This window comes from Festucalex cinctus, chromosome 10 (assembly GCF_051991245.1).
Source record: "Festucalex cinctus isolate MCC-2025b chromosome 10, RoL_Fcin_1.0, whole genome shotgun sequence".
Taxonomy (NCBI): Eukaryota; Metazoa; Chordata; class Actinopteri; order Syngnathiformes; family Syngnathidae; genus Festucalex; species Festucalex cinctus.
Window position 1 is genome coordinate 17164537 of NC_135420.1, and position 12980 is coordinate 17177516.

The 12980-nt window shown below is 41.2% G+C and overlaps 1 protein-coding gene across 2 annotated transcripts; it reads left to right on the forward strand.

The window, feature by feature from the left end:
* Positions 1–471: 471 nt before the first annotated feature.
* zfr2 (zinc finger RNA binding protein 2) lies at positions 472–12961 on the forward strand. Of its 2 annotated transcripts, none has more exons than XM_077533360.1 (19): positions 472–609; positions 1417–1672; positions 2083–2197; positions 2575–2802; positions 3207–3577; positions 4740–4928; positions 5121–5358; positions 5533–5693; positions 5780–5899; positions 5973–6112; positions 6281–6407; positions 6479–6675; positions 7064–7232; positions 8020–8194; positions 11119–11207; positions 11290–11385; positions 11488–11599; positions 11675–11772; positions 11857–12961. In XM_077533360.1, exons 1-19 carry the CDS (start codon positions 557–559, stop codon positions 12022–12024), a joined length of 3102 nt encoding a protein of 1033 aa, XP_077389486.1. In that variant the 5' UTR covers positions 472–556; the 3' UTR covers positions 12025–12961. The 2 variants fall into 2 exon arrangements, with proteins under 2 accessions (XP_077389486.1, XP_077389487.1); XM_077533361.1 differs by having other exon boundaries at positions 2086–2197.
* Positions 12962–12980: the final 19 nt, after the last annotated feature.

Sequence of the window (12980 nt, forward strand, 5' to 3'; positions counted from 1 at the left end):
ATCAAAGTGTGCTGCGCATTTTGTTTGTTGTTGTTTAGTTTTTTTTTTTTTGTTATTATATTTTGTCTTATATACCCTGATAGTAAGTTGCAAGCAAGGGCAACAATTTTTAACATTTGAATAGCCTCCTAGCTGTAGTTCTCTGGACCACCTACCGCCCTTTTTTTTTTTCTTTTTTTTTTTGTAAATGATGTACAGTAAGAAATAAAGACATTTTGACGACTCATTTTTTGGGGGGAGGTAGTGGGAAAAGCATTTTTCCCCACTGGAGCAACGGAATTCCCTTAAAGTACTTCCGGTATATTTCTAGTTCTACATTTTATTTTTTTCTATACTTTCATGATATATTGTCACACGGGTATAGCGTGACTTGCGTATAATAAAATATGGAATGTTTCTTAACCAATTCCTGTGCAGATAATTATCAAGTACCAACAATATATTGCCGTTTGGGTGTTAACGTTTAGCTGCAGTCAAGGGGGTGAACTATCTTGTTTTCTACCTTTCAGTGACTCTCTGATGACTGGCACCACTGTACTGTACCGGAGAAGCCAAGATGGCTGCAAGCAATTATTTTGGCTTCACGCACGCCACCGGTCCCCAGTACAGGTAATTCAAATGATATACGGTCGCGTGAGCCTAACATTTGAGTCATTATAACAGAACGCCGTCATACGAGCTGTCGACGTTTCCACGAGCGCCGCTCTGCTGCCACAAGCTACCCTCAGCCGCTAAGCTAAGCTAAACTAAACTGCGTTAGCTAGCCGAGTTCATGCTGCCTACCATCAGTCGCATATTGACGTGATTAAATGTCACGTTCAAAAACTGTGTGAAGTACAGAGTGCCAAAGCTGATATTGATAAAATCACTTGTTGACGGAAAAGAAGTTCGCTAGTGATAAAATGGTCTGAGTGTGAACTGACTTAGGTCAAAACCTGAGTTAAACACTGTGTTGGAATAATAACGAACACGGTAACAACACTGCAGCAGTGCATTTATGCTATTAAGTTTGACTGCGTAAGTGCTGATGAAAAGTAATTACCATGAGGTCAGTGCGGCTCAGTGAGTCATGTAATGTCCCAACAATGGATGAGCTCTTCCCTGATTGCTGTGCCTGTTGATTTAAACGCCTTTTTTTTTTTTTAAATTAAAGGCAAATGAAAATGAATGGAAATAACGACTTGTGGTCAAAATTTGTCTTATTATTGTTTAATGTCAGATTATTGTAAATTTACCTTCCCTCTCAAAATGTACGCTTAATTTTAAGAATTGGCATTCACACCCACTAACCTAATGAGGACAAGCACTATAGAAAATGGATGGATAAGGATAAATGACTGGGGAAAATTATTTGCAAAGTGTTCTGGCTGTTCCTTCTAAATGTTTTGAATCACTGGCCCATCTGTTTTTCTTCAGTACCCAGCCTCCCCCTGCCTACTCGCATCCCTCGACGGCCACCTACAGCGTTCAGCAGGCTTCCGCCGTTCCTCATGCCGTGACAGCATCATACTCTCCGGCCACAGTGCAGGCAGCCCAGCCTGTTGTCAGCGCCCCTTATGCCAGCTATCAGAGCCACCAGCCTCCTCCGGACTACACCTACAGACCGCCGGACCCCCCGGCAGCCCCGCATCCCACCACCACACCACAAACATATCAAGTGTACTCCAACACGGTGAGCTCCTTTTAGAATTATAGTCACAAGTAATGAAAAGGCACTTTGTGTTATATTATGCAACAAGAGTATGCAGGATTCATTTTCTAGGAAATAATAATTTCAAATATAAACCAACTAGAAAATAGATTCATCCAGATCCAACATATCCATCCAGCCATTTTCTGTTGCACCAATTCTTGTTTGGGTCCCAGCCTGTACAAGAATTGAAAAGCCCATTGTTAAAGAAAATCCAGGTGTCCACAATACTGCGCAAACTTATGTTAATACGTCCTAAATAATTATTTTCCATAACATTAGTTACTCAGATGTTAATATTTCAAAATACCTCTTTTTTTTTTTTAACACCCTGTACATAAAAAGCCATTTCCTTTAACGTGTTGCACTGATAATGGTAATGTTATTTATAGCAGGACAACTACAACTATGCCCCTCCTGCTGTTGTGACCACCTATGACAATAAACAGTACTACCAGACAAGTATCGCTTCAGCCCAGAGTACTACTGACAACTACTACCAGACCGGTGAGTCGTTTCTATTATTGAGGAAGCTCATTTAGCTACCGTATGTCAAATGTTCGTAATGACACAGCAACCTCTCATTTATGACTGTGGAAAAGCTATCTCGCAGATTTTAATTGATCATTTTTAATGGGTTTTTAAAGTTCATTATATTGAGGCTAATGCCCTTGCATGTCTCTAATATGTTGCCCCCCTTGTTGCTGAAAATTTGAGTTAGTTCACATCACTTGACTTGCATTTTTAGGCCACATAATACATGGCCTTCATGCTTTCAGTTTAAGTGCTCATCCCATCAAAAACGCTGATAGGAAGTCCCGGAAGATCCGCCGGGCGTATCCGATGTCCCATCGCCCTTCTCACTGCCCCCTATGCTCTTTCAGTCGGAGTGAAGAGCGCTTACACCCCAGCCCCCACCACTGTGTACAGCCACCCGCCTCCTCCCCAGAGGCAGGTAACAACGCTAAAGCCACTGACGCCAAGCAGCTCGGTGTCCAGCAGCTACAACATCTACCCGGTGTCCAGCAGCGCACAACAAGCGCCAACATCGATTTCATCCTACACCCTCGGCTCCACCTTCAGCTCCACTGCTTCAGCCACCTCGTACTCAGGTAAGAGACAACACTCATCTAGTCAGATTAATAGGTTTTCAAATCTGTGTTTGTTATTTTTTGTATCGCCAACCTCCCCACAATATCGTGATAATTATCCTATCGTGACCTTCATATTGTGATAATATCGTATCATGATGTTTGGATATCGTTACATCCCTAGTAATATTAGCAGTAGCGATATGAGTGACTCTTGAATAATCTAATTCTGTAATGCAAGAACTGTTATCTGGAGATGAATAATGAGGTTTTGTTTTGTATAAGTCAGGTAAGTTCAGAGGTGAATGTGACTTGGGCAGTCCGTTGAAAGCAAGCATTTTCTTTGTCAGACTTTCCCCTGGCGAAGTGAAAGTTCAACCTAGCGTCTGTTGAAATGTATTCTTGTCCTTCTCACTTATCCTCAGGCCTCAGCTACTCTAACTATGATTCAACTGGCTACCCCAGCACATCTGCCACCTCCTATTACCAGCCGGCTCAGCAGACTTTGTCCCAGCCTCAGCAGCAACAGCAGCAGCAGCAGCAGCAGCAGCAGCAGCAGCAGCAGCAGCAGCAGCAGCCGCCCCCATCCCATCAGCCCCCAAAACCGCAGCCCTCCAAGCAACTGAGAAGCGCTTCCTGGAGCAATCCTGGCAGCAACATGGTGACAAGCTCGGTGGGGAGCGCCTACAAAAAGCCTACGTTTCACCAGAACAAGCTACAGAAGCCAAAGGGGCCTGTCAAGCAGCCCCAGCTTCATTACTGTGACATTTGCAAAATAAGCTGCGCAGGTCCTCAGGTGAGATGATCAAATGTCACTGCTTTGGTAAAGAAGATTTAGAGGTGAAGTCAACTTTAAATATTTCTTGAAAATAATGTGTGTGATGACCTATAGTTTTAACATGACATTCTGGTTAATATTACATTTGTGGAATATGAGTTATGAAGCAAAATCTTGCCGTTTTTATGCATCTCAGGGGGCGGCCATTTTGCCACTTGCTGACGACTGAAGTTGACATCATAGTTGCTCAGGGCACACGCAACAAGCAATCACAGCTCACCTGTTTTCTGAAGCTGAGCTGTGATTAGTTGTTACCTGGGACCTGAGCAACTATGATGTCATTTTCACTCGACATCAAGGGGCAAAAATTGCCTTTTGATACTGATAAAAACTGCTGGATTTTGCTGATTATCTCATATTCCAGTAACGCAATAGTAACCAGAATACCGTATTACTAGTGGGGCTGCATAGAACATATTTTTGCCAATCATTTTTTTTGGCCATTGAGTTCCCCTTTAATTTTTTTTTTTTTGTCACTAAACATACAATGACTATATAGTGTACTTAGGGCTGCTCGATTATGAAGAAAATATTAATCACGATTATTTTGGTAATAATTGAAATCACGATTAGGACAATCATTTGTGTGGTTTTTTTTGGTACAAAAGAAGAAAATGTTTTAACGTAAAAAATATTAAGACAAAAATAAAATTCTTTGAAACACTTAATTATTCAAGTTCCTTTTGGATGAAAGAAAATGTAATAGTTATCTTAAAATGTAAAAAAAAGTACACATGTATTTAATTAATTAATTTATTTAATTTAAACAACTGAAAATTAGTATTAATAACCTTTTTTAAAAAAAAATAAGATTATTAAAAAAAAATAAAAAAAATATTAACCTTTTTTCCCCCGATTGTGCTGATTTTGTAATTGTAAAGTGTAGTAATTGAAATTGTAATTGAATTTTGATTAATTTATTACTGTTCACATAACAGATTTTTCTGTGGAACGTATCTACTTCATTATTTCAAATAGTTTCTGATCTCTCTGCATCACAGATTTCACCTAATGATTGGCTATTCACTGTTTACATTTGTAAAATGTAGTTTAAATGAGGTCTTTCTCTTTTCTTTTCTTTTTTTTTTTTTTTTTTTAAAACCCAATCTTATTGAATCAGACATACCGGGAGCACCTCGAGGGCCAGAAACATAAGAAAAAAGAAGCCGCTCAGAAGAATGGCGGTCAGACGGGGGCCTGCAACGGGCCCAGAGGAATCCAGACTCAGTTACGGTGCGAGTTGTGTGACGTATCCTGCACTGGAGTTGATGCCTACGCTGCACACATCCGTGGCTCCAAACACCAGAAGGTTGGCGCAGCTGTGCAATTCTTTGAATGTTTGTTGTTCTTTCAGCCTAGCAGAAAGTCAGTCAACATGCTTCAATGTCATGTTTTATTTACGGGATCTCCCATCTGTTCTGCGATATCCTCGAGGCAGACACCCTACGCTGATATGAAGAGGGAATAAATATCAGCTAATTTTGTTTGTGACTTTGTAAAGGTGGTAAAACTGCACACAAAGCTGGGCAAACCTATTCCTTCCACGGAGCCCGTGTTGGTGAATTCTGCACCGGTCGTCACAACATCAACAGCTGCCAAAAACCTGGCCACCACCAGCAACGTGGCCTCAGTCACGGCCACTTCAACTTCTACTGCTGCACCTAAACCAGTTGGAAACACTGTGGCTAAAACAGTAGCGACAGTCAATAAAGTAGATCCGTCCAAAACAACTTCGACTTGTAAGTTGTGAAGTCATTTGTTGTTCATTATGAGTTAATTTTCTCGTTCTTTTCCATTACTCTGACACTCATTCCATTTTTTTTTGTACACAATAACTTTGTTTTGACCCACAACTAATTAGGAGTGTTATTACAATCGTCATTTTATTTGTTATCCTCTTACCTGTATTACAGCCAGTAAGCTAGCCAGCACTGCTGCCGGAGCAACAGCAGCACCCCCTGTGGCAGCAGCGGTGAAAGAAGAGAGAACTATGCCACAAGTGTCAGAGGAGGATTGCGACAAGGTCGCGAGTCAGGGGGACATCCAGCCAGTTGGGCATGACTACGTGGAGAAGGTGACCAGGCAAAAACAACCTCATCTTTGCGGGCAAAAGGTTGCTATTTATTTTGTGCAGCAAATGACCAATCGTGTATTTTTCAGGTGCGTAACAGTGACGGCAAAGTAATTCGGTTCCACTGTAAGTTATGCGAGTGCAGCTTCAATGACCCAAATGCTAAAGACATGCACCTGAAGGGAAGAAGGCACAGACTGCAGTACAAGGTAGATAAGATGCAGCTACATTTTCCAAGAAATTCCTGACATGTCTTTATTGGGCCTATTGCTCTTTCCGCAGAGGAAAGTGAACCCAGAGCTCCCAGTGGAGATCAAACCTAGTAACCGAGCCAGAAAGCTACAGGAGAGCAAACTTAAGAAGCAGAAGACGGTGCTGAAGAGACAGCAAGATGATGAGCAGCGCTGGAACATGGAAAGGAGGTCAGGATGGTTCTAAAAAAATAGATTTAGAAAACTCTGATATCCCTACTGGACTTATTGCCCGGTACACTCCTGCTATAAAATGCTAAGCGTCGTTTAAGAAGGCTGAATGGGAATTTTTAGATAGGTATCTGTGCACATGAAGTCTTTTTCCACCTACTTGTGCAGGCGATATGAGGAGGACATGTACCGGAGAAGAATGGAGGATGAGCAAATGTACTGGGGTGAGCAGAGACGCAGGATGGCTCCCCTACCTCTCATGAGCCGCCCGGGTATGCCTGTGCCCCCTCTGCTGGTGAGTTTTGTTAATGCAAGCTTCCTTTCACCATATCTGCCCCGTAACTTTTTTTCCCCCTTTTGTGTAAGTCGTGTGTGCGGCGGCCGGACTCACCTGACGACCGCCTTGTGATGGCCAAACACGCGACCATTTACCCAGGGGAGGAAGAGCTGCAGGCGGTTCAGAGGATCGTCTCCCACTCTGAGCGAGCTCTGAAGATGGTATCAGACATTCTGCTTGAGAAGAACAGCCCTACTGCTGCTATTGAGAGTGGGGACCTAAAAAGGTACAAATTTGGGCACAGTTTCAGGTTATGGCGTCTATACCATAAACTCTGTTTTAGAGCTGTCAAAATTAATCGATTATCAAATTAATTGACAACTGTTTTAATAATCAAGTAATCATTTGGAACTTTTTTTAATGCTCTAAATCTTCTGAGTTCTGTTCCTACAGTGGTGGAAAAAAAGCAAAATGTTTGTAACCTGTAATGCCTCCACATCTATCTAAACTGAAGACTTTGGGTAAATACAATATATGAGAATTAAATTACAGTTACAAGACTACTAAGCTAACATTTAAGTTATTACGTCAACAAAAACAGAGGTCATAAAAATAGTAGAAATCCAAATGACATCCACTCTACTGAGTTTTTGGCTTTGTGCTTCTCTTGATAGCGCTGCAAACGCGGCCCGGCTGTTAAGAGGTGTGATGCGTGTGGGCATCCTAGCCAAAGGCCTGCTACTTCGGGGCGACACCAATGTTCAACTCATCCTGCTCACTTCGAAAAAACCCACCATCTCCTTACTCAAGAGCATTGCTAAGCAGTTGCCCAAGGAACTGGCGGTAAGAAGATCTCATCCATGTATCACGACACATTTTGTGGGATGAAAGATGCGCTTCTGTGCATGAATCCTGACCCCGCCCCCCAATCATTTTACAGGATGGCTTTTTTTTCTTCACATTTTCCCCCTAACATTTTGCAGGATGACTTTTTTTCTACTTGACACTGTAGTCCTTAGATTTTCAAAATTAATTCATTGTATTTTGCAGGTTATATCATCAGCACTGTGGCTAAGCAGCAGGATTGTCAAAATAAGTTTTACATTTCAGGAGACCAAAAGGTTGTGATTGTTTTGGACTGTCCTGCTTCTTTCAACACGGGTTTCTCTCATATCCTAGACTGGTGGTTATCTCGCTGTGAATCAGTTATTGATTTAAGACAATAATGTATCTTTTTAAGGATTGATGGTATCCCTACAAATTACAATACAAATCCATCTCTAGGCTTAGGAGAGAAACCCAATTTCTGTCTGTCAGAAGGCATCAACTTGAAGGTTGTGACGTGTTGAAATTAGCTTTCCCCTCCTACTGTATATGTAATGTTTAATCCACTGATCTTTAGATGCACTGCCTGGTTATGACACCTGAATCCTACAGAGCGAGATATGGGGTTTCATAAACTGTTCATGTTCCTCCCCTGAATACTATTAAGTAAATATATATTTTTTAGAAACCTTAAAAAAGAAAAAAGAATTGCCCTGTACTTTTGCCTCATAAGGCTCATTGCCCCCCACATATGTACCCCACCTCCTCTGTAGTGAGTAATTCCAAGTGTCCTTTTAACCGGCAGACATTTTCTGAAGATCAGTATGAGGTGCAGGCTCACCCAGAGGAGGCCAGCGTCGTCATATTATCGAGCAAGGAGCCCATAATGCAGGTGACCGTTTCTCTCACCTCGCCGCTCATGAGGGACGACCCTGCTGCCGAGAAGGACAAGCAGGCAGGAGGAAACGCGGCTGAGAAAGGTTAGAGAAGCCAAAGCTTTTAGTACCAGAGAACAACATGTTGGCACTTTGTCTAATACACTCACAGTATACTTCCCTCAAAACTCCCCAGATCCTATGCTGTTAGTTGCCCAACTTTTAGCTGGATTTGGATACGTTTTGACTAGCAAACCCTGAAAAGAAGAATTCCCCTACTAATTTGTCCCAATATTTTCATCCCTCCTTTTTCTTACAGCCACCTTAAGTACCCCCAAATTTTTTTACTTTTCACAACATGAGAATCAGAAGCCGGGCTCTCCGACCTTTCTGTGCCACGAGGGTGTATGTTGTTATCTAAGCACCCAGATACACTCACATGATGAGATCAACAAACAGACCAGATTGAGGATCACCGTTCAGATATTTACTGTAAATAACAAGTATGCAGTTATATGGACAAAAGAATTGGGCCACACATTGAATTCAGGTGTTTCATTCAACACCATTACCACTGGTGATAAAAGTCGTGCTTTGGAAATGTTGGCCAAATACTTCTGTCCATATTGTCGTTTTGTTGCATGACTACAACTCAACCGTGAGCGAGCTTTTTCATCCCAATCGGTTTGCCCCAGTTGTCTTAATGTTGCATTCTCACCTGTAAGGAGCTTGAATGTTTTCCTCACTTTGTTGCCACGCCCACTCAACATTGTAGTGAAATGTCACAATCATTGTGGTGTAAACACTCCTGCTCCAAATGCTCAGCATTTATTTGCATGTTTTCCATTGAGAAAGTATGGTCGTGATGTTTTTTTTTTTATTATTTTTTTTATATGGTTGCTATCATTCATTTACTGTTCATGATCATCTACAGTAATTCCTTATTTAGACATAGCCGCTATTAAGGCCACTCATACCACTTAGGAATGGGGAAATGAATGAGACAGAGTGGCCCATATTTAATGAGCCTTGTGGAGCAGCAACTCACATTAGTGTTAGCTCATTAAATATGGGTCATTCATTCGAAGTGGATTGATGATGTAGACTTCTTAAGGCCTGGCTTTATTTTTATTTAGCTTGTGAGAAACCCAATGGATGAAAAGTTGCCACGTAGCGACCATCAATATTTTTGTAATCACATTTTGCAATTAGTACCTTCAATTTGTCACCAATCTCTGTTCATGAACCCCTTCATACTCTCAAAAAAAATCCCAAACACAACAAATAATCTGCATGTTTTTGCTTACAAACCACTATTTAATCTGCTTTAATACTGATAATTGTGATCATCTCTCTGACACGTTTGTTCATTGATATCCTTGATATTTTGTTTTTGTCTTGCATAAAGGCGTGAATGGATGGAAACATCCTTGCTCAAGAAGCTTCCTTTATAGTGTAAATGGCAAAGAAGGGACGGCACAGGTGCATCAAACTAATATTACTGTAGTGCCTTTCAAACGCATGACATCAGAAGCTGTGCCTTCTTTGCTTTAAGATTGACACGAGAGGATATTTGGGAGACGCTACAAACTACAAACACACTTTTAAATGTTTGAAGGACGATGACATGCACGTTTCAATTGTTTCATGCTGCAAAGAAGCAAAAATAGGTTGAGCTGATGTTTCGTCATGTAAAGCAGCAGATCAAATGACACACAAAAAAAAGAGGGAACCCAAAATAAAAAGTCAATTGAAAATGTTAGAAGACGCAATGCAGTCTCTAATGCAATATTTTACGTTATCCAAGCATCTGCTTGTTAAAGGGGAAGTCAACCTTAAACATTTCTTGACATTATATGTGACCTCACTAGTCCAAACGTGACATTCTGATTTATCCTATGTGGGGAGTTATGAAGCAAAATCCAGCCATTTTTATCCATCTCAGGGGGCGGCCATTTTGCCACTTGCTGTCCACTGAAGATAATCACAGCTAATCACAGCTTACTTGTTTTCTGAAGCTGAGCTGTGATTGGTTGTTACCTGAGATCTGAGCAACTATGATGTCATTCTCCCTTGACAACAAGCGGCAAAATGGCCACCTTCTGATATTGATAAAAAAAAACAAAAAACTGTTGGGTTTTTCTGCTTAACTCATATTCCACTAATTCAATATTAACCAAAATACTTTAAGACTGGTGGGGCTCCGTAGAACATTATTATTGTCAATAATTTTTGGGTGTTTGATTTCCCCTTTAAATTGTTTTATAATGTGCATTTCTGGGCTGACAACAATTTGAATCATGCACAAGTCCATTTAAAGGACCGGTGTGTAGGACATAATGGACTCTATTGAGGAAAACAAGTGGAAATTAGTGTTCATAACAATCTTGTAAAAATGTATGTATATATTTTTGTTGTTTTTTAAATATCTTGACTAAGCCCTTCAGAAATGACATACTCTGCAGAAGACAATTATTTTGTCTTATAGTAAGGGCAGTATTACTCAGGTAGCAGAATAGTGATCTCCCATAGGTATATGTTTTCAGTTTAATCAAATGACATCCAATACAAGATATATCAACAATTCTGACACTTTTAGAGAGGTATCATTTTTATTAAAATGTGTCGCGGATTGAAATTGTCATAATGAGAGCTTTGCCTAATATTTTGCCCCTCTACTATAGCTAAAGAAGGCAATATGTGATGATCCACAACTAGATGCCACTAAATCCTTCACACTGGTTCTTTAATTTTTCCCACAATTTTCTCCGAAACAACCTTTTTTTTTCTATGCATGTATCGTTTTTGTTGTACATTTGTTTCTTTCACCCAGAAAAACAAGTACAAGACAGTGTAGGTACTTTCTGACCCTCATTCTGTTTCTCTCTCACTAATTTTATGAAAGCACAGTTAAAAGGAGCAGAGAGGAAATCCGCTTATGCGTGATAAACTATTTGGAAACAGCTACAGGTTGTAGTTTATTCATGGTGCTAATCATTGAGTGTGTGCGTTTCTGGTTTCTTTATCAGATGTTGCTGAGAATGACCCACCCGATCTTCTGAATAAGAAAACATGTTTGGAACACTTGGCCGCACTCCGTCATGCCAAATGGTTTCAGGTAGAAGTTTTGCATGGATCATTTTTACTCAAATTCACTATTAGAGGTGTGGACGTCATCTCCATGAATGTTTCCTCTGAAGGCTCGTGCCAACGGACTGCAGTCCTGTGTCGTCATCATTCGAGTCTTAAGAGATTTATGTCAACGGGTGCCCGTGTGGGGGAAGGTTCCAAGCTGGGTAAGTGGGTTCTTTAGTCTTCTATGTTATGATCCAACTGTAACGAAATGATTACAAAAAAAAGCGTGCCACAAAAGAGATTAATCCTGTTTGTTGTCTTAGGCAATGGAGCTGCTGGTGGAGAAGGTCATCAGCAGTGCGACGGGCCCGCTCAGCCCCGGAGAAGCCTTGCGCCGGGTGCTGGAGTGCATGGCCACGGGAATCCTGCTACCAGGTAAAGTCTCCGCCCACTATGCTACAGATGATGATCCACCTGGTCGTTTCATAATGATTCATCCCGTTTTCTCAGATGGTTCAGGGTTGTTGGACCCCTGTGAGAAACAGCCGACAGATGCTTTGGACAGGATGACGGTCCAAGACCGGGAGGACGTGACCGCCAGCGCGCAGGTGAACTATGAAAATGTTTTTCTCCAAGCAGGCTTATTTTCATCGTCACAAGCAAACCTGACGACCTTGCCGCCTCTACTCCAGCATGCGCTACGGCTGCTCGCCTTCCGTCAGATCCACCAGGTCCTTGGCATGGACTCCGTACCTGTGACCAAGGCCGGCGTTCGCAAACGCCGACGGGACGTCTGCGGCACGAACGAAGGCGAAGGCGAAGTCAAAAAGGAAAAGAAGGAAGAGGTTGCAAGTGCTTGATGTACACAAGGGCAGCTTGCTAGTTTAGTATCTTATTGAATGTAGTTAAAAGAACAGATTTGAGTTCTTGAAAAAAATGACTGTTTAATTAAGAAGTGCGGCTGACTCCTTTCCCCCCTTATGATCATTACTACTTACATTATGTATAGAGATGTTAGAAGTATGTAAACAGTAAAAAATTAGAGCGGCTGATTGCATCATTCCATTTCCTTGTAACCACATACAAACTGATAATCAGTGATTAGTCACAATAGACAAACCACAGCTGACAACTTTTTAATTTTTTTATTTTTTATTTTTTTTAACCAACAGGGTGCATAATCAGGCAGACGGGGCAGTATAGACCTGCCAGAATGAAAAAGTACAGCAAAAAGACATGCGGTGACACATTAAAGTAAGCCAAAATACAACCTCAATCTCATCAGTGGACGTCCAGCTGAAGAGCAAAACTGCTTTTGAGAACTCCTATGTTGCACTGTCAGAGCGAAAGACAAGCACTTAAGAAGTAATCGTTACTGTTTACTGTCTGTAAACAGTACGTAATGATTCTTCTAAGTTCGCAGAAGAGATGACTGAATAGCCTACGTAATGATCTTGTGGTTATGAGCTTTTGTGCCTGCATGATGGTGCAGTACACTGAAAACAGGAGGACACACGTCATCTTGCGTCACCACACACGAAAGAAAGGGTGATTGTGCAACAATTTTGTTGAAAAGTTCTGTATGAGTGATTTTGTTTGTTGCCACGTGCAATTGTTTAGTGGTAAACTATGTTACTATCTCTTCTGTTGAAATGGGAAATGTTACTTTCGTCCCTGTTTTTGGTTGTCCTTTTTTTTTCTTTGTTTAGAGTCTGATATTAGCGAAGTTGTTCTCTAAATTGAGTTTGTGTTGTTTATGGTTTTACGCTGTTGTAAATAAACCATTGTGGAGGAGAACCTCCGTCTGACTAACTGC

Excerpts from the sequence above, each read along its gene's own strand:
- zfr2 (XM_077533360.1), top strand. The coding sequence starts at position 557 with ATGGCTGCAAGCAATTATTTTGGCTTCACGCACGCCACCGGTCCCCAG. Across the intron at positions 1,673-2,082 it reads ATCAAGTGTACTCCAACACG|CAGGACAACTACAACTATGC; the intron begins GTGAGCTCCTTT and ends TGTTATTTATAG. Across the intron at positions 2,803-3,206 it reads TTCAGCCACCTCGTACTCAG|GCCTCAGCTACTCTAACTAT; the intron begins GTAAGAGACAAC and ends ACTTATCCTCAG.